Here is a 27,615-nt window from a genome sequence, read left to right on the forward strand (position 1 = left end):
CTGTCCAAGAGCCCGACGGCAGGTCCCCTGGCTGCAGGACTGTGTTCATCTGTTGGCTGTGCTCAGTGGGGCCCTTCTGGCTGTCGGGGAGTGTGGACGGAGATCCCCTTGCAGCCAGCAGCTCAAAAGCCAGAGCGCCACTGGGCACGTCAGAAAGAGACCCAGGCGATACAAGCCTGTGGAGCGGAAGGGACCTCGCAGTCCTGCTAGGAGACGGGGCTGTTCAGCGGATCCAGGGTTCCCAGTGAGGGGACACTGTGTGGCTACGCGGGGTTTGGACCCTTGCCCTGCTGCTTGTGTCGTCAAAACGCCAGCTGGCCTGCCGGCCACAAGACCATGACCTATCCCTTCAGACAGTGTGTGTGTTTGGGATTTGCCAACCTTTCTCCATTGGCTCAGCCCCCTTACCTGCGTGTGCGATTCGTGCCCCCCCCCCCCCCCGCTTTGAGTGGGGCACAAGCCAGCATGCAGACCCACAAATATGAGAGCGCTGGCTGCTGCGGGGGGTGTCTGAGGCGCGTGTGCTGGTAGCAACCGCTGTAACCTGCCACCTCGTTAGATTTCCCCCCCACACACACACAGCGCAGCTCCCTGTAACGAAGTAGAGCTGACTGCTAAAGCCTTTAAGCAAACCATGCCAATGCCATGTCAGCATATTGCCTTGATGGAACAAAAGGTTGTGTCTTACCACACCCTGGAAACAGACACCAAGGCTATGGAGGATGCAAAGGCAGCTTTAGCCATGAGAGTGTTTCCAGCAGCCAGGCTCAAAGTGCTGTAAACCCCAGAACCCTCGTGGCACCTCCCCGCCCCCCACAGGGTGCAAGGCTGCCCTCTGGGGTGCACAGGCAATTCCCAGGACGAACTGACATGCAGAAATTGGCACCTTCCTTTTCCTGAGAGCAGCGGGGTGTCCTCACAGTGCTCTTGTCACTGGGAAGCCTGCATGTGTTGCAGGCAAATCAGCACCACTAACTCTAAACCTTTCCCACTGTTTGCTCGCCGTGCAGGAATGGGAAGGTCTGAACATGTTCTGTTCTGTGGTGCCTGCCCTATCCTGCTGTGGGACTGAGTGAGCCATGGGGCTGTGTCCCCCCCATTTAGGTGTGGTGTGAGATGTTTTCCCTTTGGTTTGTGTTGATTGTTACCTGCATTATCATCCCCTGGTACGTCCCTGGGAGTACATCCCAAAACCTGTGGGCAGGGAGTGTTGCTGCAAGACTGGATCTAGTCCAGGGGTTCTCAAACCTCATTGCACCACAACCCCCTTCTGACAGCAACAATTACTACACGACCCCAGGAAGGGGGACCAGCGCCTGAGCCTGCCCGAGCCCAGCTGTCCTGGGCAGGGTGGCCAAAGCCAGAGCCCAAGGGCTTCAACCCCAGGTGAGGGGCCTGTAACCTGAGCCCCGCCACCAGGGCTGAAGCCCTTGGGCTCTGGCTTTGGCCCCAGGTGGTGGGGCTTGGACTTTAGCTTCAGCTCCGGGCGGTGGAGCTTGGTCTTCGGCTTTGCCCCAGCAAGTCTAACACCATCCCTGGCGACCGCATTAAAACAGGTTTGTGACCCACTTTGGAGTCCTGACCCACAGTTTGAGAACCGCTGATCTAGTCCTTAACATTGTACCCTGGCAACACTGCAGTGAAGAAGCCACAGGCGGCGGGTATCATAGGCATGGGAAGGATCTGCTGTCCCAAACAGCCTGACGTGTTTCCACCCATGCTCCACCCCCAGGCCCCATCCTGCCTGCTATTCCCTCTGTGTCAGGGGCAGGGGAAGGCAGCCTGGGGGCCGCAGTACGCCCCCGGGGCCATGCCATGTCACCCGTCCTCCTGGCGCTGGGGCCGTGCCGCCTGCTTGCTGGCCTGCTCAACACTGGGGTTGGGCCAGAGGGTGCCTTCAGGGGCAGGGGGGTGGCACGGCCATGAGTTGGGCTTGGTGGCACGGCCATGAGTTGGGCTTGGTGGCACGGCCCTGACGGTGCGACCTGGGGAGGCTGGGGCCGTGCTGCCCGGCTCTCCGGCGCACCGGGGGGCTGGGGGCACTAGCCTGAGGCAGGGGCCAGTGGCCACAGTGGGGGCTAGGCTCTGGTGGGTGTGGAAGGGGCGGGGCCTCGGGTGGAAGGGGCATGGCTGCGGGGCTAACCTCCCCAAGCCAGGGGTTCACCCACGGCCCATGGAAGAAGCCCATTGCAAATTGCTGCTGGAGGAGATGATGAGACGTCCTGCGTTTTGGATTGAATTGGAACGATGTTATTCTAATGACTTCAAAGAGTTTTCCTTTAGCTAGCCTGGTGGTAGGCATGGGTTGACCTCTGAGTGCAAATGACGCATTGATACTGAGTGGAATTCAGCTTTCTGGGTGAGAGAAGAAACCAGTGTGAAATTGGCAGGGTGTGGATTTAATCCTCTGATTGATTGTTTGCTTTTGTTCAAAGGAACCCATCACTGGGGAATTAAGTCAACTGCAAAGAATGAGTTAAAAGTGGTTTCAATGGTACACCTGCCCTAGAGTTCCCCACCGATTTGTGTGCGTTTTCCATAGTTTGCTCTTTAACAAAACAAACACAAGCTTGCTCTTCTCCGCCGCTGCCCAAGGGGAGGGGAAAGAACACAATCTACAGGGGAAGAAATAAACCTGACTGTGTACAAACTGCAGTTAATTGCACCAAGTAAAAAAACCCTGGGAAACCAAGTGCTTTGCTCTGATCTTTCAATGATGGGCTCTCAGGGGTTACTTGTTACAGAAGTGATTAAGTTCAGGCAGAATTGTGACTTTGTCCATTTAATGCATCATGGAAAATTCTTTATTCTCTTGATCCCTTTGAGCAGTTCTTTGTGATTACAGATCTCTCCCCACTGTATTTTCCACTGCATGCATTCGATGAAGTGAGCTGTAGCTCACACAAGCTTATGCTCAAATAAATTTTTTAGTCTCTAAGGTGCCACAAGTCCTCCTGTTCTTTTTGCGGATACAGACAAACACGGCTGCTATTCTGATAGGTGTCAGCGTTTCACAAGGGCAGGCTCCTGTTTACACATACAGGTTTGCCGGGTAAGCGTTCTGACTCCAGGGTGGATCAGCAAGTTGTGCATGAGCAAAGGCAGAAGTAAACTGTACGTTAGAGAAGATGTTTAGCTGCCTTCCTCCATTTACGTAATGCACATTGAGCTGCCTATGCTATCTGAAATCTGCTCAGGGCCCCGTTACGACAGGATGGCGGCCGTGCTCTCCACGGACTTCTCGCTGCCCCGTAGCCGTGAAAGCAAAGGGGATGCGAGGGGTGTTCTATCTTTTGTAAGACTGAATAGAGTGTTCTCTGTGTCCATCAGACAATAGTCTGTCCACGTCTGGAGCGCTGCCTTCACCTTAGGGACACAGTCAGGCTGAAACATTTTTTAAACCCATTTCCTTCCCTTAGGTTGTTGGACTGAAAGAGGTTTAAAAGTCAAACTTACTTTTCACCATTTGTGCTGATGACCCAAAGCAGGGGAGTAAACAGTGACGATAAACTGCCGGGTCCCTTACACAGGCTTTTGTTTATAGCGTCTAGTCAGTTTCACTTTCCAGTTGTCAGGGTCTAAAATCTTGCTGCAGTCTTCGTTCCAAGATGGCAAAGGAAGAGAGCAGGGACATGGTGGTTATTTAGCCCTAAAGGGAGGAGCTGGAGGACTAGGGAATTCAATTATGGAAAACCCAGTGGCAAGTGCTCCTTTCCTCCTCTTGTTCTGTCCCATAGTCTGAGCAGTGGGGAAAAAGGGGAGCACCGAAAGAACTGGAAGAGCAGTAAGCCTAGAGCAAATAGAAGGATGGTGGTTTATACAGTTCACCTATGTAACTCTCTGCTGCAGGAGGCTAAAAGACAGGCATGGAGGCTGCAGTTGTAGTCTGGTTAGGCCCAGGATATTAGAGACGCAAGATGGGTGAGGTAATAGCTTTTATGGGACCAACTTCTGGTGGTGTGTAAGCTCGAAAGCTTGTCTCTCTCACCACCAGAAATTGGTCCAATGAAAGATATGATCTCACCCACCTTATCTCTTGAGGCTGGCGATTTACAAGGGCTGGATATTTTTATGACTTGTCAGCAGGAAAACTAAGGGCTTGATCCTGCTCCATTGGAGTCAGTGGCCATCCTGCAGGCACTTAGCTACTAACAACTCTCACATCTCGTTGCTCAGGGCTCTGGCTTGGGAAGAAGTGTTTCCCCTCTACATAGAATACACCAGAGCTGGCTAGATAGAGCAAATGAAAGGAAAAATCCAGGCTGAGTATCCGGAGAAAGCTGGTGGAGAAGCTGGTCAGAGTGGGGATTAGGGTCACTGTTTGTGTTGCGGTAGCACCGAGGGGCTCCAGTCATGGATCAGGACCCTGGTGTGCTAGGTGCTGTACAAACTCACTACACACACACGTATGTAACAACGAGATGTATTCTTCCCTTTGGCTCCCACCCCACCCCGCTCTCTTGCTATCCACAACAAAGCAAGGGAGGCCTGTCTGGTGGGACACTTCTTACAATCAGTGGCAGATTAGCCACTGGGCCAACGGAGCCTGTGCCCAGGAGCCCCAGAAAAATGGGCACCCCTGCACCCTGACCGACCCCGCTCCCCAGCAGGAGCGCTGGCTGGGCGGAGCAGGCTGTGCCCCTGTGCCCCAACCCCATTTCCCCATCCCAGGGCCCCACAAAACTCTAATCTGCCACCTCTTAGAACAAGCTGGACAGAGAATGTTCAGTAGAGAGATCCTGCACCAGCCCTGGGGGAGACCCACTTGGTCTCTTCCAACTCTAGGCTTTATGTCCTGTTGGGGCTCGCTCTTTGTTTTGGGTACAACAATAAAGCTCTTCTCCTTTTGTCCTCCAAGGCCCTTCTGGGACCTAGGGCGTCTGCACAAGCTTTTCCCCTGGCTGAATTAGCCAGTCATCTCTGAGGATGCCTCATGCCGAGCATTAACTGGCCTCCCAGCCTTTGAACTGTGGTGAAATTCAAAACCAGTGGGGCTCCCAGCCTTCCAACTCTGATGGTTAATGGAAACATTTGCTACCCCACTGGTTGGCTTCTCTAGAGAATGTTGTTGCACGCTTTCCAGTGGAAAGGCTCAAACTTCCATCACGAAATAAGGGCCAGCGATGTATCCCGGAGTAGAGCACAGGACTGGGGGGGAGGAGAGTTGGGGGTTTGTTCCTGGCTCTGCCGCTGGCTTGCAGAGACACCTTGCACAAGTCACTTAACCTCGCTGCTGCTCAGTTTCTCTGTAATAAAGACAACCCGCCCTTCCGCTAGAGAGACCGGGATGAGTGCTTCAATAGAGATTCCTGGAGTGTGGAGCTCAGAGGCTTGGGCTGTCCAGAAGCAGGTATGCCAGAGTGCTGTGATGGTGCTTGTTCCCCTTTGGTAGCCAGAATCCGGGGCTCTGCAGGGTGGCTTCTGTCTGGATGAGAAATCGGTGATGCTGACTCAAGGAATTGTCTTCGTGTAACTTGTTTTACACTGTGCAGGCCCGTCCTGTTTCCTTGCGTGGCAGCAGGGTCAAGCTGCACACAGGCGGGAATCTTTCTCGGGCCGGTGAGCTGTTTTTGCCTCTGCTTCTCTGCAGGGACTCGCAAAGTCTGCTCCGTCCTTGCCCGCTGCAGTTGCTTGGCCCCTGTGTCTGAACCTGGACATGCTCCTCTCCTGGGGCCACGTGGCCTCCTGAGAGGAGTCTGGGCCAGTCATCTCCCAATCCCTCTGCGTGGCTGCCGGCAGTGCATCCCCTCTTCCTAGGGAGAAGTTTTCCCTGGGTCTATCTCAGTGGCCCTTAACAGGCAGAGCTCTTCCATACCTCTGCTGCTTAGAGCCACTGCACAGCAGGCCATGCTCCGTCTGGCCGCACCTGGGGAGTCTGAGCCCACTCTCCGGGGTGCTGGCTCCTGCAAACCGCTCCCAAGCAGCATTCTGCTCCCGAAATGGGTCCCATCCCAGAATTTACTGTGAGAGAAGCTCCCGGTGGTGACGAAGTGACTCTGAAGGGATGCCTTTCTGAGGGATGCTTCCCTTGGTCTCAGTGCTTGGGTGGGAAAGGAGCAGGTACTTTTCAGGCTGTGTCACTAGGTGATCAAAGCCACTTCTGAAGGCTCTAACCCATGCAATGGAATCATACCTGGGCCATTAGTTACAGTAAACCTCTGTTCCCAGACTCAGCGCAGAAACAATCCCACAAACAAAAGTCTGTTTGTCCAGGAACCTTTTAACAGTCCCCCTCTTCCCCCCCCACTCATGTGACATCACTGAAGTGGAATGCATCTTCCTCCCCCGGAGCCTTCCCTGGAAACACCCCGGGCTGGGGTTCTTCCCCCAATGGTCACAGGTGGGGAAATGCACAACCGAACCTGGGACCTGGCTCTTCTGTCCAGCATGGCAAGAATGTGGCTGAAACCAAGCTCTGCAGTGGCTGACTTGGTGCGTGGCCATGGACTCCCTGGCTTCACTGAAGATCAATACTGAAAATTGCAGTCTGGATTCTTATGCATTTTGTCATGCTGGGGACTGACCTGGATCCCAGTAGCCAGGGGCCAGATCCTGCTCCCCTTGCTCAGTGAGCCAGTGGAGCTGCTCAGTGAGAGCAAGGGTGGGAGAACTGAGCCCCTGCTATAAGGGGCTTAGATCTTTTTTGTCTTACAAAGCACTTGTCGGAGTGATGGTGTGCAGTCCAGGACAGCCTGAGCTGCGTGCTAAGGGTGCTTGGTTCTGGGCTTCCTTTAGCTTCTAGGCCTGTCTCCAGACAAGTGCAGTGACTCTGGAAAGCCCACAGAATGGACATTCTGGGAATACTGACTTGCAGGGCATGATAAGGAGTAGAGAAGTGGTAACAGGAACTCCCCTGCGATCTGGGTGCTGCCCCTGCAGCTGATCTGCTTCCAGTGCAGAATTCTGACTGACCAATCTGCACCTGCCAAAGTCAGGCAGAGCCCACCACACCCCGAAGGAAAATGCCCCATTCCCCTGTGAGCTGAGGAAAGCCTGGTCCACGGGTGGTGGCAGAGGCCTTCAGGGGCTGTCAGTCCATTCAGTGTGTGCAGAGACTGTCACTTGGGTGATGGGCTGGTCTGCTCATGCACCAGTGCTGGTTTAAGGAAAGGTGTGATGGGTTAAACAGGTGTGGACACTCACGGGGTTTAAATCTGGCTTATCTGTGTAACTTTCAGTGATAAATCTATGGTTGAGCTTGGGCCTAATGTCACCGGTTTTAAACCAGCTGAGTTTCCCCCTAGGGGTTTGCCTCAGTTTAACTAATCAGGTTTTTAGGAAGTCTGGGTGTAGAAAAGTCAGGTACGCTGCAAACTGCTCCACCCACCGTTCCTCTGTGATGGAAGAACTGCACGCTCTCTAACCCTGATTGGGGTTCTCGGCCCGGGGGCGGCGTCGGCGTCGGCGTCTGGCCATCGAGCTAACTCTTCTCCATGACAAAGTGAGGCTTTTACAACACACAACGCATCCAAAAGCCTTCTTTGCTTGGAATCAGAACGTCCCACGCTGGTTTCTGCCAAAACCGCCCCGCTCCCTTGCTTGGGTGTCATGGTGCTAATGGCGAAGCTCTTTGGTTCCCAGCAACATGGACTGATGCTGAACTTCCCAACACTCGTTTGTTTCTAATACTTAGTGGGAGGGAATTGGCCGTAGGCTGTTACGCAAAATAGCAGTGACCGTAGCCTGCGGGGGGGAGCTAGGTGCAAGCACCCTTCCATTCATGTATCCAGCCAGCTGCCACCTGCTCTTAACGGGTCTTTGGGAGCATGCACGGAGGGCGACCTGCCTCAGTGCTGGTGGCCAGTGAGGCCGCTCGTCTGCTAAGGGATCTGCCACCTAAGGAGGCGAGAGCTCCTCTAGGGCTGAGGGGTTCTCAAACTTCATCGCACTGCAAGCCCTTCTGACAACAAAAATTACTACATGACCCTGGAACGGAGACCGGAGCCTGAGCCCTGCCAACCTGGGCAGGGGGGCCAAAGCTGAAGCCCAAGGGGTTCAGCCCCAGGCAGTTGGGCTCAGGCTTCAGCCCCAAGCTCCATCAAGTCTAAGCCAGCCCCAGCCACCCCATTAAAACAGGGTCCCAACCCACAGTTTGAGAACCAATGGGTTAGATGTTTAGAGACGGAGAAACATTCCCCATTGTACATTGCTCATGAGAAGCAAACAAAACCACTTCCACAGGCAGAGGACTCATGCTACCATAAATGTGGACAGATGAGAGAATTGCATGCGTTTCCGCTGTGCCCTCGGGCTGGTGGATGGGACAGTGAATGTAGCACTTTTACCCGCCCTGGGAGTGGTTCTGTGGTCAAAGTTCTGTTTCAAACCAGCCCGGCTTCCTTCCCAGATGCAGCCGACTGTTAGTCATGGCTTTTATGGGGGAAAGAGGGCAGATAACAAAGACCCCTCTTTTTCAGCAGGAGAATAGGGAGAAAGAAAATCTCCTGTTCGGATAGTGGAGTAGCGGGTCCCCTGAAAGATTTTCTGTCCCCATAACTTTGGCAGGGTGCTGGAATAATTTGTACAGTGGGGGTGCTGAGAGCCACTGAACCAAGCTGTAAACCCTGCGTATGATGGAAACCGCTTCAAGCTGGGGGTGTGGCCGCACCCCTAGTTCCTCACTTTGCTGCCTCACTCCCCCCCCCCCGCCGCCCTTACTGTCCCGGCGCACGTGAGCACTTTGGGGTATTGGATCTGCTCTGGGTCTGACGCTTCACAGCCCGAGAAGCAAAAAGTTCTTGAGTTGTGCTGCTGTGTAACTGCAAGATGGGCGGTGAAGGGAGCCTCTGCCGTGGCTGGCTGGAAAGTCCTGCTCATGCCTGCAGTGCTTGCTCTGATGTGCGGGGCCCACTCCGCGCCCCTGGCAGCCAGCGGCCCACTCCGCGCCCCTGGCAGCCAGCGGCCCACTCCGCGCCCCTGGCAGCCAGCGGCCCACTCCGCGCCCCTGGCAGCCAGCGGCCCACTCCGCGCCCCTGGCAGCCAGCGGCCCACTCCGCGCCCCTGGCAGCCAGCGGCCCACTCCGCGCCCCTGGCAGCTTTTGCTTTTAATGTCGCTGTTCCTCTGAAGGCTGCGCTATCGATTGTCTGGGCCCTGCTAGGATGCATTTCCCGCCCCTGTCGTACAGCTGTGCGGACACGATGCTGAGCAGGGGCCAGCAGTGGGAGGTGACCCAAGTCGGAGGGGCACTGGCTCACCCTGCTTGTCCCTTCTCCAGCTGGGGGCTGCGGGTTGTGGAGCCCGCCCCCCTGAACTGCTCCCTGTTTGGTGCTGGCAGGCCTAGCAAGGAGAGCCTGAGAGGCCATTAAAGCAGGGCTGTACTGTGAAAGCTTTTAGTGACCCGCCCCCGCCTGGCTCTCACCGGGCAGAGCATTAATAACCTAGTGCACTAGCTGGGATGGGCTCTGCGGGGGGGTCCTTATTAGACAATGCTTCATTTCCTCGGGGTGAGATCCGGGAGTTGGGGCAAGGAGCCCCCGGCTGAGTCGGAGCTCTGGGGGGCTGACCCCCGGAAAGAGGCAGGTGGGTCTCACCTACGTTCACTGTAACCACTTGGGATGTTTGCCTGGAGTGGGAGCAGCCGCATTCCAGACCTTCCCTTCCCAGGTTAATCACCCGGCTTCCTGGGGGAGGGGAGGGCGTGGGGTCCTGCAGCCATTTCCTGCTGATCTTGGAGCTGTGAGGACAAAGCAGCGGGGCTGCCATTAGCCCTGGGCTTAGACAGCACCTGGGACTCCCTGCTGTGCTGGGGGCGGAGGGGAAGTGAGGGGAGGGAAGCCTGCATTCAGCATTGACCAGGCATGGGGAAGACAACTCCCCTCCCCTCCCCCCTCCCCAAAGTTGGGGCATGCATTAATAAATGTGGGATAAGTGGAGTCTGGAACAGCAGCTGGCGGCCCCCGCCCTCCCCATAAATAAAGTTGCTGGTGCCCCGGTCAGGGTATGATTTCGAGGAGAGGGTGCAGCAAACCGCCCCAGCGGCTCCCGGGCTGCGAGCTACAGGAATCCCCTTCCAGCCTGTGCCAGCAGCGCAGGATGGCTGGGCCTCCAGAGCGCCCAGCCCGGCCGTGCCCGCCCAGGCTCATGACCAGATAGTCCCAGCGTGGGCCCCACGAAACCCACCATAACTCTCTCACTCCCAGTGAAACCCATTTTAAACCAACCCTGAGGAGACCAGGGCAGTTCCCAGAGCCCAGCATTGCGGTTTGTGCTGCTGGCACCGACTCAGGGGAACGTCGCTTTGTTTGCTTTGTCAAAGGTGCTGCTGTGCCCGGGGCACGTGGGCCAAGGAGACTGGGGCACGGGCGCCCTCTGGCTGAGACTGGCACCTCAGCTGGAGGCTGAGACTCACTGGCACAGGTCCCCTCAGTTCTGTGCCTCTACAGCATCCCCGGGGCGGGGGAGCGGGCGGTTGGCTGTTGGAAGCAGGGCCTGTAGCTTTGATTAGAAGCAGCCTAGGACTGGATGGGCGGTTATGGCACCTGGAAGAATACAGGAGTGATGCCTCTCTTTCGAGAAGGGTGCTGATGGCATCTGTCATGTCTGAGATCTCAGGTCAGGCAACATTGCTCCAAAGCAGCCCTTGGGCAGCATCTGCTTTAGCTCTAGTAAAAACAACGAGGAGGACGTGTGGCACCTTAGAGACTAACAAATTTATTTTGGGCATAAGCTTTCGTGGGCTATAGCTCACTTCATCGGCTACATGGAGTGAAAATACAGAAGCAGGTATAAATACATGAAAGGATGGGGGTTGCTTTACCAAGTGTGAGGTCAGTGTAACGAGTTAAATCAATTAACAGCAGGATACCAAGGGAGGAAAAATAACTTTTGAAGTGGTAAGAGAGTGGCCCATTACAGACCGTTTCAGAGTAGCAGCCGTGTTAGTCTGTATTCACAAAAGAAAAGGAGGACTTGTGGCACCTTAGAGACTAACCAATTTATTTGAGCATGAGCTTTCATGAGCTACAGCTCACTTCATCGGTGTAGCTCACGAAAGCTCATGCTCAAATAAATTGGTTAGTCTCTAAGGTGCCACAAGTACTCCTTTTCTTTTTGCGAATACAGACTAACACAGCTGTTACTCTGAAACCTTAGAGACTAACAAATTTATTTGACATAAGCTTTCATGAGCTACAGCTCACTTCATCAGATGTAAGCACTGCTTACAGACAGCCCCCCACCCTGAAGCAAATACTCACTAGCAACCACACACCACACAACAGAACCACTAACCCAGGAACCTATCCTTGCAACAAAGCCTGTTGCCAACTGTGTCCACATATCTATTCAGGGGACACCATCATAGGGCCTAATCACGTCAGCCACACCATCAGAGGCTTGTTCACCTGCACATCTACCAATGTGATATATGCCATCATGTGCCAGCAATGCCCCTCTGCCATGTACATTGGTCAAACTGGACAGTCTCTACGTAAAAGAATAAATGGACACAAATCAGACGTCAAGAATTATAACATTCAAAAACCAGTTGGAGAACACTTCAGTCTCTCTGGTCACTCGATTACAGACCTAAAAGTGGCAATTCTTCAACAAAAAAAACTTCAGAAACAGACTCCAAGGAGAGAATTGGAATTAATTTGCAAACTGGATACAATTAACTTAGGCTTGAATAGAGACTGGGAGTGGATGGGTCATTACACAAAGTAAAACTATTTCCCCTTGTTTATTCCCCCCCCCCCCCCGTTAAATGGCCCACCTTGATTATAACTACAAAAGGTCCCCCCCACCCCGCTCTCCTGCTGGTAATAGCTCACCTTAAGTGATCATTCTTGTTACAGTGTGTATGGTAACACCCATTGTTTCATGTTCTCTGTGTATATAAATTTCCCCACTGTATTTTCCACTGAATGCATCTAATGAAGTGGGCTATAGCTCACGAAAGGTTATGCTCAAATAAATTTGTTAGTCTCTAAGGTGCCACAAGTCCTCCTTTTCCATTACAGACAGTTGACAAGAAGGTGCATCTGATGAAGTGAGCTGTAGCCCACGAAAGCTTATGCACAAATAAATGTGTTTAGTCTCTAAGGTGCCACAAGGGGGGGTAGCTCAGTGCTCTGAGCATTGGCCTGCTAAGCCCAGGGTTATGAGTTCAATCCTTGAGGGGGCTGTTTAGGGATCTGGGGAAAAAACTGGCAATTGGTCCTGCTTTGAGCAGGGGGTTGGACTAGATGACCTCCTGAGGTCCCTTCCAACCCTGATCCTCTAGGATTCGAAGGACTCCTTGTTGTTTTTGCTGATACAGACTAACACGGCTCCCCCTCTGAAACCTTTAGCTCCAATGTGAACCTGCTCGGTCACCGCCTCTGAGGACTGGCTGAGGCGCTTTCCCGGCCTGGGTGTCCCAGTGGAGGTGATCGACCGCACAGCTCGCCGATGGTGTCTATATGGAAGACTCTGCGAATACGCAGGTCACCACTTCCCGCCCCAGTACTCCAGGGTGGAGTTCACGGCCCTGTCACTGCTGCCAGCAGAACCTCCCTTTAAAGTGATAGCCCAGCCTAGCTCCTCAACCACCGTGTCCCTGCAGTCTGAGAACCTTGCTAATGAACCCCCCCACCGCCCCGCCCGGCGCTAGCGGTCTCTCCCTGGCCTCGGAAGAGCAATTAGCAGTGAGGCTGAGTTGCTAAGGCCTCGTGGCTGGGGAGCTGCGTAGCGACGAATGGGGTCGGCATGGCCCTTGTCACTGAGTCCAGGATGTTCTGCACTGCTGTGGCCTGGCCTCCGAACTGCTCGCGGACTTGTGGATGGCGCTGCCATGCCGCTGGCTGCTGTAAAGGAGCCGGGTTCTGCCTGTGCTCGGTGGGTGGCAGCTCAGTGAAACCTCCTGCCCTCAGCCCACTGTTACAGGCGAGGAGGCTGGCAAAGCTCAGGCTTTAACACCAGCCCTCCAGGAGGCATCGACCTGCTGGTTCGCCCCTTCCGTCCCCTTTCGCGATCTCGACGCTCGGGCGCGTTGGGCCCCTGGCTGGCGGGGTTAGCGCGGGTGGGGCTCGGTCCGGAGAGAGGAACGTCCGGCTACTGGCTGTCCTGGTCTCCGGCGGGGCGGGGGTAGCCCTCGCTGGCCTGCCAGGGACTGGAATATGCAGATGGGCAGGTGGCTCCGCTTCTAACCCCCTTCTCCTGCCGGGCTTTGCTGTCTCTCTCTCCGCAGTGAGCTTCGAGAGCTGCGCAGGAAGGAAGCGGACGGCGTACCTGTCGGATGACACACGCTTCAAAGTGCACACGGACGGAGTTGTCTCAGTCAAACGTCCCCTCCAGCTCCACGGGCACGAAAAGAGCTTTTTCATCCATGCCTGGGACTCTGCCAGCAAGAAGCACTCTGCCAAGGTCACCCTGAAGAGAGAGGGGCACTGGCACCGCCGGCACACGGTATGGCGACAAACCCAGCGGGCCTGGTTCGCGCGACCCGCCTGCCCCGGCTCGGCCCATCTGACGCAGCATCCGCTGCGGGCCATTGTGTCCCTTCAGGCCAGCCCCGGGCCAGTCTGGGCTCATCCTCTGCCAGCAGAACGGTCTCTCCTGTGACTGCCTGGCTGCCTCCGCCTTGCAGAGCCTGGGCGGCCCCCCGGGGGTCCGGTGGCACGCTGCCAGCTGCGCTGGGGGAGGGGGGCGGCTGTCAGCTATTGGGCAGGATAAAGCTGCTGGCAGCCGTTCAGCCCACGGCTCTCTCCTGGGGCTGGCTCACTCTACGAACGAGGGCAAGGAAAGTCAGCGTCCTTGGGTACCGTCTGCGAGGCTTTGCTAGCTTCAGCCCGCTGGGAACCAGGGGCCACGGCTTCCCTTCCTGAATACTGGGGAGAGACCCACGCGGGGGCGTCCCTGACCCTGGGTGTCTCCGTTCTGCCGCCTCCTCCATGTGGGCTCCTGTAGGTCACGCGCATTGCCGCTACCGCTCAGCGAGAGGAAAGGCCAAGGCGAAGCAGGAGGCTCTGGTCCCGCAGAGGAGCAGGAGTGAGCACAGCACTGCAGGGACGCTGTCCTCCCGAGCAAAGCTGAGTCTCCTGCCAGGGAGCCGCCGCGCTCGAGCGGAAGAGGGGTGGGGTGAAAGGGAGGCTGTACATTTCAAGCGCCTGGTGCTGCGAGCTGCTGTGCACCCTTTACTCCGCGTCAGCGGGAGCTAAGGACACTCGGCAGCGGGCAGGATTAGTGCTAAGTTAGGAGCTTGGACCTCTTCCAGCTCTGGCTCCTGTGCTCTGCAGCGGGGCTCTCAGATTGGCGCTGTGGCTGGTTGTCTGAACACAGCTGCTCAGTGTGCAGCGGCCGCCAAACAAGCGAACAGAGTGGTGGGGACCACTAGGAAAGGGCCAGATAAGGAGCCAGAGAACATCCTAAGGCCACTACATAAATCCCCGGTATGCCCACACCTGGAATGTTGCGTGCGGTGCTGGTCGCCCTATCTCAGAAAAGATCTGTTGGAATTGGAAGAGGTACAGAAAAGGGCAGCGAGACTGAGTAGGGGGATGGGACTGCTTCTGCAGGAGGAGAGATTAAAAAGCCTGGGGCTGTTCAGTTTGGAGAAGGGACGAGTAAGGGGGCTAGGACGGAGCTCTGTACACTCATGACTGGGGTGGAGAAAGTGGATAGGAAAGTGCTGATAAGTGCAAAGTAATGCACATTGGAAAACATCATCCCCACTACATATATAGAATGATGGGGTCTAAACGAGCTGTTACCACTCAAGACAGAGTTCTTGGAGTCTCTGTGGATAGTTCTCTGAAAACATCCACTCAATGTGCAGTGGCAGTCAAAGGAGCTGGGTCTGGGGCCTGTTACGTCCCTTGTGACAAAGCACCATACCCAGCTATAAAAGGGATAGGCCGAAGTTCCCTGCAATTCCAGTTGCTTGTTCCGGTCCAGCCCAGTCCTGTGGTGAATTAGTAAGAGCTTGCAGCGAATGGCTCCTCAAGCCCTTAGCAGAAGGTGGAGAACCAGTGTCTGGATTTGTCTGTGTAACGGGTGTGGCTGAATCTTGGACGGTTGGTTAAAACTTCCAGCCCCCTTGTGTCTAATGCAGGGACCTCACTGTGAACCGTGTCTCTCTCCCTGCAGGACTCCCCCGCCAATGCTCAGGCAGACATATTGATCTTCCCAGAGTCCCGACTCAGCCGGAAGAGGCAGAAGAGGGACTGGGTCATCCCTCCAATCAACTGCCCTGAGAATGAGAGGGGACCCTTCCCCAAGTCGCTGGTTCAGGTATGGGAGGCCTTTGGCACGGCATCCCAGCCAGGCGTGGTGTGTTAGGTGTGTCACTCTTGGGGTGGGAGGAGGGGAGTAGCTGGGAGAAGGCAGAGGGGGAGCGTGGAGAGATGGGTGGGTGGCATTTGTTTGGAAGAACTCTTGGGATCTGACGCCCTGGTTCCGCCTTCCCACTTGCTCTTGGCTGCGCATCCAGCTGGGCCGAGGAGCCATTTCATTGCCTGGGTCTTGTGCGCTAGCTGGCTGCCACAGGGCGGCCATGCAGCGCGGGCTGTGGGGAAGGCTCCATCTGCCCCCAGATGGCTGCTCCGTCAGCATTCACAAACAGAACCTCCCCAAGCCCTCTGTCTGCTACTGGGCTTGTGTAGCACCAAACCCGCCTTCCAGGCCTGTCCTCCTCCGCCGTATCCCCGAATGGGGTAAATGGGGTGGCATGTGGTGCTGAGCAGGAACGTGAAGGGCAGCTTCTTGGGGACTGGAGGGATTCTGGCAAGATGGGAGGGGAGCACAGGCTGGGGCGGCCCCCGTGCTCAGAAACCCCTGGCTGACCTGCCCCGTTCTCTGGCACCAGATCAAATCCAACAACGGCAGCAACATTTTCTACAGCATCACGGGGCGGGGCGCAGACGAGCCCCCTGTGGGCGTCTTCATCATCGAAAGGGAGACGGGGCAGCTAAAGGTGACGAAGCCGCTGGACAGAGAAGACATCAGCAACTACACGGTGAGTCCCTGGGTGCCAATGATGGAGAAGGGGCGTGTTCTCAGGGACTGATGGCCCCTGGAGCTTGGAGGTGGCTGGGACGGGGCCCGAGGCTCTGATGAACTGGGTCTCACTCCATTTCTTGTACCGCACGGTCCAGAGGGCAGCTGCCCTCCCCTCCCCCATCATGGTCTCTTCCCCGAGGCCTGGCAGAGTAAAGCCAGAGAGGAGGTGCTGACCCCAGCTGGGCACTGCCTCCTGATCTGTGCCCGGCCCTGGTCACTTGGCCACGTCAGCACTTGGCCCTGAGGCCCGGTTCTTTCCCCGAGGTGCTGAGTGCTGCTGAGGGGGCCCAGCACCGGTGAGAATCGGGCCTAGAGCGTGCTGACAGCCTAGCACCAGCTCATTGCCTCAGCAGGGCCCCTGCTGCTTGGAGACGCGCTCAGCGTGCACCTCCTGTCTCCGAAAGCTTCGCTGGACGCTTCGTCACGGGCCCGTGGGTCTCTGCTGGGCAGAGCAGGGCTGGCCAGTGGCTCCATGTCCATTACCGATGTTGGCCCAGCAGGGAGGAGAAACCATAAATCCACACGGGTCAGGACAGCCCAGACTGGCCCCTCCCTGGGTAACAGGACCTCACTGTCTATAGGCAGCCAGTGATTATCCTCCGAGTGTGGAGGGGAGCTGGATGGGCCCTTTGAAGGCTGCTGTCCGAACCCTTGGCTTAGGCTGAGCTGGGCAGAATTCCCCCATGCTGGACCTGTTCCGTGTGGCCTGCATGTGAACTCAAGACCCTGGTGGGGATGGTCAGCCAGCAGCTGGAGTTGGGGAATCGAAGGCAAGTCCCTTCTGGCAAAGCCAGCCAGGCTCGGGCTCCCGTTCTGCAGGGACACATGGAACGCCGTGCACAAGCCAAGCATGGCCGCTGCTTTCAGAGTCATGGCTGGGTTTGGCGGGCGCTGCTGGCTGCTCGTGGCCTCACGGGGTGGCTTGAATGGTGCCTTACACCCCATGCTGGCTTTGCAGCTCTTTTCTCACGCTGTGTCTGCGAATGGGAAGCCTGTGGAGGACCCCATGGAGATCATCATCACTGTGAGTGACCAGAACGACAACAAACCTCAGTTCACCCAGAGTGTCTTCACAGGCTTCATAGAAGAAGGAGCCAAGCCAGGTATGTGAGCAGAGCCCCCAACTTGGGGGCTGAGACACACCGGTCATGAGATGTGGCTTTGGAGGGTTCCCTCCAAGGAGAGAGAGAGACAGGGACTGTTTTAGTGTTGGGTTAATTTTGCTTTGAAGAATTTAAATCCCAGAATAACCCAAAGGGTCTAAAATCTGCCCACTGAGCAGACGCGCCTTGTCCAGAGTGCGGGTGGCTGGGCTTGGAGCAGGCTCTCCCTCCCCTTCCAACCCAGCAGTTCCTTCCCCCGATCCTGCAGGAGAGTCGGCATCCTGGGGTTGACCACCTGCCTCTCTACAGAACCCGCGGAGGGGACCAGTTACCTTCGCAGAAGGCTCTGGGGCTGGCAGGGAGCAGGCGCTCCGTGCGCTGATGGGGGCGGTGTGAGAACTGGAAGGGAACAGGGGAGCTAATTTGGTATCAGTAAATGTGGCTCTAAACTGTGCCGTCTGTTTACCTGTGAGACGCTCCTAGGGCTCCAGTCTTTCTATCGCCTCAGTGAGATCGATGGCTCTGGGCCGACGACTCAGCCGGCCCCTGCCCCGAGGCGCTTACAATCTTATTCTCTTTCTTTGGTGACTGCAGAGAGGAATCGGCAGACATTAGGGATGGGAAATGCCTGGTGGTTGATCTAGTCACCTTCCCCTGTTCCCCTTGGCGGGCCAGGGCGGGATTGGTTCCGGCAGTGCGTTCTGGAGAATTGTCTCCCGCCTCATTTTGTCCTAGAACGAGAAAATTAGTGTTGCTCTAAACTTGTGCCCAGGTTCTTCCGTGATGCAAGTGACAGCCACAGATGCAGACGACAGTGTAAACTCCTACAATGGGGTCATTGCTTACTCCATCCTGCAGCAGATACCTGAAAAACCCGACCACCAGATGTTCACCATCAACTTTGAGAATGGCATCATCAGTGTGATTGCAGCTGGGCTGGACAGAGAGGTGAGTGCTGCAGCGTTGGGTCGGAGTCAGATCCTAGCTCGGCATAGTTATGTTTGCACAGAGAGGATGGATGGCCCCAGGCTCTGAAGTGCGAGCTCCGCATCGAGACGCATAGACAGTGGCGGGTGTCCGGCGCAATCCGTGTCACGCTGCGGGATGTCTTTGTCGAACTTCTGCTGTCTCCATTTCTCCTGGGTTCTTGTGCCATATTAGACCTTCCCTGCCCGGCCAGCTCTCGGCCTGAGTGAATTGTGCTTGGCAGGGAGGCAGTGCGGGGTTCAACGGGCATCTCTGCAGTGCTAGAAACTGACCCCCCATGGGAGGCCCGATAGTTTGGCCGCGTTTGGTTAATTCAGCTAATTTAAATGCATCAAATCTCAGCCCCACGTTGGGTTTTGTCGAAACATGGTTTTGCTGAGCCTGCACCCAGCAGGAGGGGTTGCCCTGGGAACTCTACTGATCAAGGGAAACCCACTTTCTAACAAATACAAAGTGAAACTGATGTCATTGATTAATTGTCCAAGCCCAGATAGATGTGCAGAAAACCCCCAAGCTGTTCACTGTAGATACTGAAAAGAAAAGTGAATGGTTAAAATGCTCTAGGCTACCAATGTGAAATATTCATTTTCAGTAGAGGGGACAATGACAGCTTGCCTGCTGAATTGTGAAGCAGATTTCCTTACCTGTTACTGCCGGGTTTCAGTGGATGAAACTCCCCCGAGCGGGCACCCGCAGCCAGCGGAGTGGTGTCGCTTGCTAGCTGAGTTCAGGCGCTCACACCTCCTGTCTCGCCTGCTGGCTGCTCTGACCGCAAGGAAACTAATCCTAACAAGTTCCCCCAAGAGGCAGAGAGGCCAGGCCTGGCAAAGCCCATTCCCAGCCAGTATGGCAGCAGGCTGACGTGTCCTCCAGGTGCTAACCCCAAAGTGGCTTTTGTGGCTTGCAGGTGACCCCCAACTACACGCTGATTGTCCAGGCTGCCGACTTAAGAGGCGAAGGATTTACTACCACAGCCACAGCAATGATTGAGGTCACAGACACCAACGACAATGCTCCAGTGTTCGACCCACTCACGGTAACGTAACCTCTGTTCGCACTACCCGGGTCAGGAGCTCCACTCCCAACACAGAGGAGTTGATTAGCTACAGCTGCGCAAAGAGTGAATTAGATGCCTGAGAAAACTGTCAAGTTACTAAACCTCAGATGTGGTGAAGAATCAAAGGGGCAGAACTATTCCATGGGGTTAGAGAATCAAATTCTTCTGTGCCAAAAACATTTGCCTCTAACTGGAAGTTGCCTGAACTTGCTCCCTTTAGGAACACGAGTGAAAGGTAAACGTCACAGCAACCTCACGGAAGTACCGCTAGCCATTGCGGGAGCTGGGGACCTGCTTGCTGTGTGTGTTCGTACCTGAGTGCTGAGAGCCAGACCCTAGCTCGGCATAGCTACATTGAAGCCGGTGGAAATTGCTGATTTCCCCTAGCTGTGGATCCTGGCCCTGGGTGTGTAGTTATGGAATAGCAGCTGCAGGGACAGATGTCTTCTGTCGCTGGAACACTCAGTGCAACTTCCATCCCCCGCCCCCAATGTATGGGGCCCCTTGAGGAGAGTGTAGCAGCTCTGGGTCCACCAGCGCTCCCTGGAAATAGGTGCCGTGATTCTGGCCCAGGAGCTCCAGCTGCGGCTCCCTTTGGAGCCCAGCAGCTGAAGCAGCTGCACTGTGCCCCTGTGTGGAGGGTTGCGGCCAGTCAGAGCGGCACCCTACAGTCCAGCCTGTCCCTTCCATTGCAGTACCAAGCCACGGTGCCCGAGAACGAAGTGGGGGTGCTGGTTGCCAGGCTGAGTGTGTCGGACAGGGACAAGCAGGGCTCTCCAGCCTGGCAGGCGAAGTACAAGATTGAGAGAGGGAACGAAGGGGGCTTTTTCACCATAACCACGGATCCCAACAACAACAACGGGCTCCTGAAAACTTCCCAGGTGAGTTGTGCCCACCCAGCTCTCACGCCTCACCTTGACGTGACTTTGAAAATGCTACGGTCCAGGGGGATGGCTCCTGGGGTCCTCAGCTGCACCGCTTCCCCCTCCTGCATGCACCCGCATTCACCCCAGGAACGTAATCCGGCCCGGCTCAGCCCACCACTGCTCTCAGGCTGCAGGAGCACGATCCCCAGCAGAGGGTGCCCTGGGGAGCTCCCAGTCCTAGTCCCCAGAGCCCTGCTGCGTGCGAGTCCTTCCCCGGGAAGGTACAGCTCTGTCTGGGGGCACAGGGGCTTTCCCTCAGCCACCCCAGAACCAACTCTACTGAGACTTACTCTTCTGAATCTCTTCCCAGCACTGCTCAGGGAGGGCAGGGGGGAGAGTCCGTCTGGTAGGACGGACTCGGGGCTTTAGGTTCCCAAAATTTCTCCCTCCCCCCTCCGGATCTGGTTAGGGGCTGTGGGCCTGCCCATGAGGGTCAGAGCTTGGTGCGCTACCTCCCACGGGCCCTGTGGGACTGCACCGAAGAGTGGGGAGGGAGCACGGCCAACGGATTAGACCAGGGGACTGAGAGTTGAGCAATCCTGTCACAGAACTTCAGTGCTTCCTTATCCCCGGCAGTGCGGTGGGGATGGTTCTCCCTCCCGGAGAGGGGCCCATGCTGGTGGAGCACTGGGGGGGTCTTGGATGGAAGGCACCCGGGGAAGGGGACAGCGCGCTCAAGGGACCTTCCTGAAGCGAGCCTGGTGATGGGCGGAGTTCCTCTGCCACCGGGTTAACGTGTGTCCTCTCTCCAAGGGCAGGATGAATAGCCTCCCAGCCGTTCACAGCCCTGCTCCCTCCTCTCTGGGAATTCTCCCTGGCGTTAGCAGGGTTTATATTTTGTCTCTCCTGGAAAGCTGACTCCTTCCTTTGCCTCCTTTCCAGGGCCTGGATTTTGAGGTGCAAAGACAGTTCATTCTCAACGTTATCGCAGTGAACGACATTCCCTTCTCCGTGTCTCTCCCAACTTCCACAGCCACCGTTACTGTGAACGTTGAGGATGTGAACGAAGCCCCAATCTTTGATCCACCTATCAAAAGTGCAGTGGTCTCAGAGGATTTGCCTGTGGGACAGCAAGTCACCTCCTACGTGGCCCGGGATCCAGATAAGAGCCAGACGCAGAAAATCAGGTAAGGGAAGGAATGCTGCAGATAAGCCTTGGCAGGCCCCTGGGACTGAGCTCACAGCAGCCATTCGATTTGTGCATCAACTGCTCACGCCACCCCTAATCAGTCCAGAAATGCTGTGGAGCAAACACAATATGGCCTGTGCATGGTCTTTCTGTGTCCCATGGACCCAGGGGAAAGCCAGGCACTAAGGAGGTTCTGATTGTTGGCAAACTCCTCCTTCCTGCATCGGAAATCATCTCAATCATCTGCTCTCTTGAAAGGAAATAAAGGCAAATTCTCCAGGCAGATCCATGGTACAATTGCCCTGCCAAAACTCATACCTACCTTTGCACAATCTACCCTCATGCTTGAAAATTGCGTAACTGGAAATATACCGAGCTGGCTGTTTGCCCAGCTAACCAAGCAGATCAGGGGCGTAGCTATGTGTCCAGCACAGCCAAGCTGCCTGCAGCTCCAGGCAAATCAGGCTACTGCCTGGTAATGCGAAGGCCTGGTTTACGCTACAGAGTTAGGTTGACGTAAGGCAGCTTACATCTAACTGGGTAAGCGTCTACACTAAAATGTAGCTCCCACCGATGTAAGTCACCCACTACACCGACTTCATAACTCCACCTCCGCGAGAGGCGTAGTGCTTCGTCGATGTAGTGTCCGTGTAGACACCCTGCCACTGACCTTGCCTGTTGGCTGTCAGCTCTGCATGGGGCTCCAAGCTGGACCCCCCTCCCCGGCAGTGGGGCTCCCAGCCTTAGGAGCCGACTCTGTGGGTGCTCCAGGGCTGGAGCACCCACAGGGAAAAATTGGTGGGTGCTCAGCACCCACCGGCAGCTCCCTGTGGCCCCCAAGCTCACCTCCGCTCCGCCACCACCACCTCCTCCCCTGAGCGCACCGCGCTGCTCCGCTTCCCCCAAGCCCGGGAGCGGAAGGCAGGGGGGAGAAGCGGAGCGGCGCTGGCGTGCTCGAGCAGGGGCGGGGAGCGGTTCCTCTGCTCCCCCCCCAAAGGTTACTCCCTGTCTGCCGCCGCCTCCCCTGAGCGCACCGCTGCTCCGCTTCTCCCCCCTCCCTGGCTTCCTGGGGAGGAGGGGAAATGTGGTGGGCTGGGGGGAGGGGGAAGGAGGCGGGGCAGGGGATTTGGAGACGGGGTTGGAATGGGGGTGGGGGGGGGGCAAGCACCCATCAGCACCGGCTAAAGTCGGCGCCTATGCTCCCAGCTTCAGGCCCAGGGCAGCAGGGCTCCAGGTGTCAGTGCCCCACTGAAGTCGGTCAAAGTGCTTCTGCCGCTGACAGAAGGAGCAAGTGTGGACGGGAAACAGTGTATTAATGACAGGGCTGCCTGAACGTCGCCTTAATTTTGCAGTGTGGGCATGCCCAAATCCACCCTTCCGCACCTCTCTCCTGAGCTCTTCCCTTCAGTTCCTTTAGCCGCGTGCTCTCGACACCTCTCTGGCTGGCTGGAGGGCAAGTAAACAGCCCCTCTGGTCTGAAATGAGAGAAGCTGCCTTCCTGCCAGCAGTCTGCGAGAGAGAGTGAACCCTAGCAGGCACCTGAGAGCCCTCGGCAGGGCAGCGACCGGTCCCCGCCTGCAGGGGATGTAAGCATGAAAGGGGCCAGTTGTTCATATTCACAAACCTAGTTTGCTAGATTTCAGCCTTAAACTCTCACTGGCAAATTCATTTCATGTTTCCATAGAGCATCACCCACCTGCTCAGCCCCCGCACTCCCCCTCCCCCCATGCTGGACCTTTCTCCTCATACCTGCTTGCCCTCCCCTCCAGGTACAGCATGCGGAGTGACCCTGCAGGGTGGCTGGCTATTGACGCCGAAAATGGCATCATCACAGCCAAACGCCCTCTGGACAGGGAGTCGAGCTACGTAGTCAACAACGTTTACGAGGCCACAGTCCTGGCTGTCGACTCTGGTAAAGACACGCACCTCCCTCTTGTTTCGGGCCCCTGTTCTCTGTCCAAGTGAACTGCCTGTGTGATGTGCAGTAAGGCAGCGATCGCTCGCGACTCTCCGGCAGCAGCGCTGCCTTCACGCTGTGTTTGGATCCAGACGCCCCTGGCAAGAGAAAAGGGACAAAACCTCTCCTCGTGCTTATGTGGCGGCTTTCCTCCCCGAAGTCCTGCACTGCTCCACAGAATAGAGAGCAAATAGCTGCTACCCCGGCGGTGGGGAAAGTGGCGTACGAGCCCCTGGCTGCACTGTATAATATTCTGGGACAGGAAAAGGAAAAATAGTGCCCATTGGACACTGCCTGGGCAAAACGTGACTGCCCAAGCTGGGACGTGGCCAAGACACCAGGGCTAATGCCACAGGAAAAGTAATGGCCCCAAGTGGTCTGCACTTTCCTGAGAGACAGAGATGGACTAAATTAGTGCTGTGGGAATGCTCACTAAAGCATGGCACCGTTTAAGCAGGGGTGGGCAAACTATGGCCCAGGGGCCGCATCTGGCCCATAAGGCCTTTTAATCTGGCTCTCGAGCTCCTGCCAGAGAGTGGGGTCGGGGGCTTGCCCTGCTCTGCATGTGCCATGGCTCCTGGAAGCAGCGGCATGTCCCTCATCCGCTCCTACGCATAGGGGCAGCCAGGGGGCTCTGGACATTGCCCCCACCCCAAGCACCGGCTCTGCAGGTACCACAGCCAAGGGGGGACATGCCGCTGCTTCTGGGAGCTGCTTGAAGTAAGCGCCGCCCGGAGCCTGCACCCCTGACGTCCTCCCATGAGCCATCCCCCTGCTCCAGCCCTGATCCCTCTCCTGCCCTCTGAACCCCTTGGTCCCAGCCTGGAGCATCCCACAGCCCGCACCCCCATCTGGAGCCCTAAACCCCTTGCCCCAGCCCAGAGCCCCTTCCTACAGCCTGAACTCATTTCTGGCCCCACCCCAGAGCCCGCATACCCATCCGGAGCCCTCACCCACTCCTGCACCACAACCCCCCATTTCATGAGCGTTCATGATCCGCCATACAATTTCCATACCCAGATGTGGCCCTTGGGCCAAAAAGTTTGCCCATCCCTGGTTTAAGGCCATCAGCCCAGGTCCCCTCCGCCCCGGCCCATCTGATGGCTAGGTTCTCCCCCAGCTGCCCATGCAGTGCTCGTACCAGGTGTGGGAGTCAGCTGGGCGGCAGAGTGTGTGGGATTCTAGTGTCCTCTGCACTGAGCCGTGGTGTCGCTCTCCCTTAGGGCAGCCATTCGCCACGGGCACGGGGACCTTGCTGCTGACCCTCACGGATGTGAATGACAATGGGCCAGTGCCAGATCCACGGGAATTTTACATCTGCAATCAGAACCCAGTGGTCCAGATGTTAAATATTGTGGACCTGGACCTTCCCCCAAACACCAGCCCCTTCAAGGCGGACCTGCTGCACGGCTCCGGCTCCAACTGGACAGCAACTGTGAACGCTCAGGGTAAGGGGCTGGGCCGCTGTGCGCCCCTCTCGGCTTCTTCTGCTGCGAAGCAGGCTGTCCCCCCGCCCCGGCCTTCCAGAGCAGTCAGTTGTGTGGGGAGCTACCCCACGCTGGTATTCCCGCTCGGGCTGGTGGCCCAGGGGCTGCGGGGTAGAACTGGGCCCATCCGCCGGTTCTTTGTTGCTTTGTTTGACTTGCAAAACAGCCTGCGGAGCCACAAGGCCGTTCCAGTTACTGCTTGTGCTCCCCGTCCCCCAGCAGAGCGAGGGGCAGGGACCCCAGCCCCCTCTGGGGCCTGGTGCGTTCTCACTAACCTGCCCAGCCGCCACTCCTCAGAACGAGAATGTGAGAGCTCTGGAGCAGGCATGTGTCTGCCAGGCCACTCTTCAGGTGCCAGCCAACCCTACCGGTCTCCTGAACCCACAGCGGGTACCTGAGGGTAGAGCCCCCCTAGGAAGGACCCCGAACGTGTGAAGGGGGCTCAAGCTTCCCCACTCCCACTGGGCCTGCTGGTTGTAGCCAGTGGCAGCTCCGCCCCCCTAATGCCCCCAATGCCAGTCACACTGCCAGCTGTAAGGGTTGCGAGCTTCCCCCCACCCCTACGAACCCCAAACTCCGTAAACCTCCCTGCAGGAGCTGGGCTTTGCGGACAGCCAGGCCCTCCCAGCGGGGAGGCTGCTCTGCAGTGTGTCCAGCTATAGAGCTGGAGGGGCTGGCGGCTTTGGCCTCCCATTGTGCCGGGGTCCTGTAGCAGTGCTGATGTGGCATGGCCAGGCCTCGGTGCTGAGACTACCCACCTCCAGGATCCCGTCACTTTCTGACTCGAGCCCTAAATCCTGCTCTCCCCCAGGAAACAGCCTGGCCTTAAAGCTAACCAAATACCTGGAGCCAGGAGAATACAGCATCTTCCTGCAGCTGGTGGACAACCAGAGTAAATCCCAGGTGACGACTGTCAAAGCCAGTGTGTGCGACTGTGACGGGGAAGCCAGGAACTGCGAGAAGAGAGCAGCCATCGCGGGCGGTCTGGGGATCCCGACCATCCTGGGGATTCTCGGAGGAATCCTTGCCTTGCTGAGTGAGTACTGCGGGCGGAGTCCCCTCACCCCGGAGCCTCCCGTGCCTGCCAAGCGAGTTACTGTTGCAAAAGGCCTTAACCTCAGACTCACGGCAACTCCCCTCACTGCTGAAATGACTTCCCAGCGTGCGCCGTTGCCTGAGAGCTCCCTGGCTGGAGCAGTGCATCAGAGGGAACTGCTCCCACTGCTCTCCGGCCTGACCTGGCAGTGCAGGTTGCTGGCCCAGATAAAGGCAATGCTTTCACTCCCTCTTTCTAGTCCTGCTGCTGCTGCTGCTGCTCTTCGTGAGGAAGAGGAAGGTGGTGAAGGAGCCCTTGCTTCTCCCCGAGGACGACACTCGAGACAACATCTATCACTACGACGAGGAGGGCGGCGGGGAGGAAGACCAGGTGGGTGGAGCTCGGAAGCTGTTGCTCTAGGAAGGCCCTGCTCTCGGGGCAGAGCGGCTCCCCTGCGTGCGGCTGGGGCTCTGCGCTGAAAGTCTCCAGCGCGAGAGCATCGCGGGGACCTCCTCCGGACGCAGGCAGGATGGGCTCTTTTTGTGCCTTGCCCAGTCTCACAGCCAGGCTCGTGTGGCCTGGCGAGGTCACACAGTGGGTCAGTGGCATTGCCGAGTTCTGAAACCAGGATCCTCTCGATCCAGCTGCTTGCTGTGCTGATTGGCTCTGCGGGCATCCCACGTCGCTCCCCAAATGCGGCGGTCGCCATCACCCAGGGCCTGGAGTTACGCTGCGTCTTGGTCGCCAGCTGCCCTCTCCGATCTCTGACACCCCCCATGTCAGCCCCTCCACTGTGGGCCAGGCCGTTCGGATAGCCCGAGTGTGACTCGCTCGGCACGTTGAGTGTGTGCGGCCGATGCACGGGGGGGGGCCTGTGGAGCTGCGCTGCCTCTCGGGCCTCGGTTCCCCAGTGTGGCCCTGACAACGCTGCCCTTGGCTTCTCGTGGCCAGTAACGTTGGATTTGCTTGTGCTTCTAGCACTGACATGAGCCAGTTACGGAAAAGGAGGAGGAGACATGAAAACCCACTCCGGCCTTCAGCGCTCCTACCCCCGGCCCCTCTCCCCCCACTTCAGCTACCGCTTCCCGGCAGGTCTTGGTACAGAGCCGCTCTCTGCAGTGCCCCTGTGCAGGGCTGAGAGCTGGATGCATCCCGAGGGAGGCGCTGCTGTGGGGTGACACTACAGTGGTGGGGGAAGTTCCTGCTGTTGGGCCCTGCCTGAGGCCCCCCCTTTACAACCTTGCTTTGGCTGCATCTCGCAAAACAGCCTGGCTTTCTCTTGCTCGTTTCCTGACATCCCACCTCTTCTCCCTCCTCCATAGGACTATGACCTGAGCCAGCTGCACCGCGGCTTGGATGCTCGTCCTGAGGTCACCCGCAATGATGTCGTCCCAACTCTCATGCCAGCCCCGCAGTACCGGCCACGCCCCACCAACCCTGACGAGATTGGCAACTTCATCGATGAGGTGAGTGGGGCTCGTCAGTGCCCGGCAGGCAGAGGAGTGGGTTACTCAGAGCTCTGACTCTGTTAGCAAGGCTTCCCGTTGGCTCGAGCCGTGCAGCAGAATCAATTGCTGTGGGCTGGGCTGTGCGAAAGCCCTTCCTTAGACCCTGCACCATAATTCCTAAGGCTCCGTCTCTGCGCCCAGTGGGGACACTAAAGCCAAAGATCCAGAATGTGAAACTCACTGGGGCTAGGGCATTCTAGGTGTCAGGCCCTGGCTAGGGAGCTCTTTCCTGAAGTTCAGGACTAGCCCCCTTCAGAGCCTGGTGCACAGCCCTTCTCTTCCCCCCAACCTGCCCCCAAGTAGCGAAGGCAGAGAGGAGTCCGATTATTATTCATTATAATGCTTGGAACTCAGCATTTTAATTCTCTTGGTGACAGCTCTGGGACCCCCTCGCAGCTGTGTGCAGTATCAGAGTGCGCCAGATACAGGTGCTCCAGAGTCATCTA

The 27,615-nt window shown here is 56.9% G+C and overlaps 1 protein-coding gene across 1 annotated transcript in view; it reads left to right on the forward strand.

The window, feature by feature from the left end:
- Positions 1 to 27,615, forward strand: part of LOC311528970 (B-cadherin-like) — a 43,995-nt gene that overhangs the window by 13,214 nt on the left and 3,166 nt on the right. The window contains exons 3-15 of the mRNA XM_084644518.1: positions 13,170 to 13,387; positions 15,068 to 15,211; positions 15,786 to 15,935; positions 16,938 to 17,082; positions 17,855 to 18,030; positions 18,977 to 19,105; positions 19,822 to 20,007; positions 20,935 to 21,179; positions 22,951 to 23,093; positions 24,362 to 24,586; positions 25,437 to 25,661; positions 25,921 to 26,051; positions 26,984 to 27,127. Coding sequence (XP_084500644.1) covers positions 13,170 to 13,387; positions 15,068 to 15,211; positions 15,786 to 15,935; positions 16,938 to 17,082; positions 17,855 to 18,030; positions 18,977 to 19,105; positions 19,822 to 20,007; positions 20,935 to 21,179; positions 22,951 to 23,093; positions 24,362 to 24,586; positions 25,437 to 25,661; positions 25,921 to 26,051; positions 26,984 to 27,127 — 2,261 coding nt within the window. The remainder of the gene's footprint in view (positions 1 to 13,169; positions 13,388 to 15,067; positions 15,212 to 15,785; positions 15,936 to 16,937; positions 17,083 to 17,854; positions 18,031 to 18,976; positions 19,106 to 19,821; positions 20,008 to 20,934; positions 21,180 to 22,950; positions 23,094 to 24,361; positions 24,587 to 25,436; positions 25,662 to 25,920; positions 26,052 to 26,983; positions 27,128 to 27,615) is intronic.

Source organism: Lepidochelys olivacea, assembly GCF_965140295.1.
Source record: "Lepidochelys olivacea isolate rLepOli2 genome assembly, chromosome: 12".
In the NCBI taxonomy this organism is placed as follows: Eukaryota; Metazoa; Chordata; order Testudines; family Cheloniidae; genus Lepidochelys; species Lepidochelys olivacea.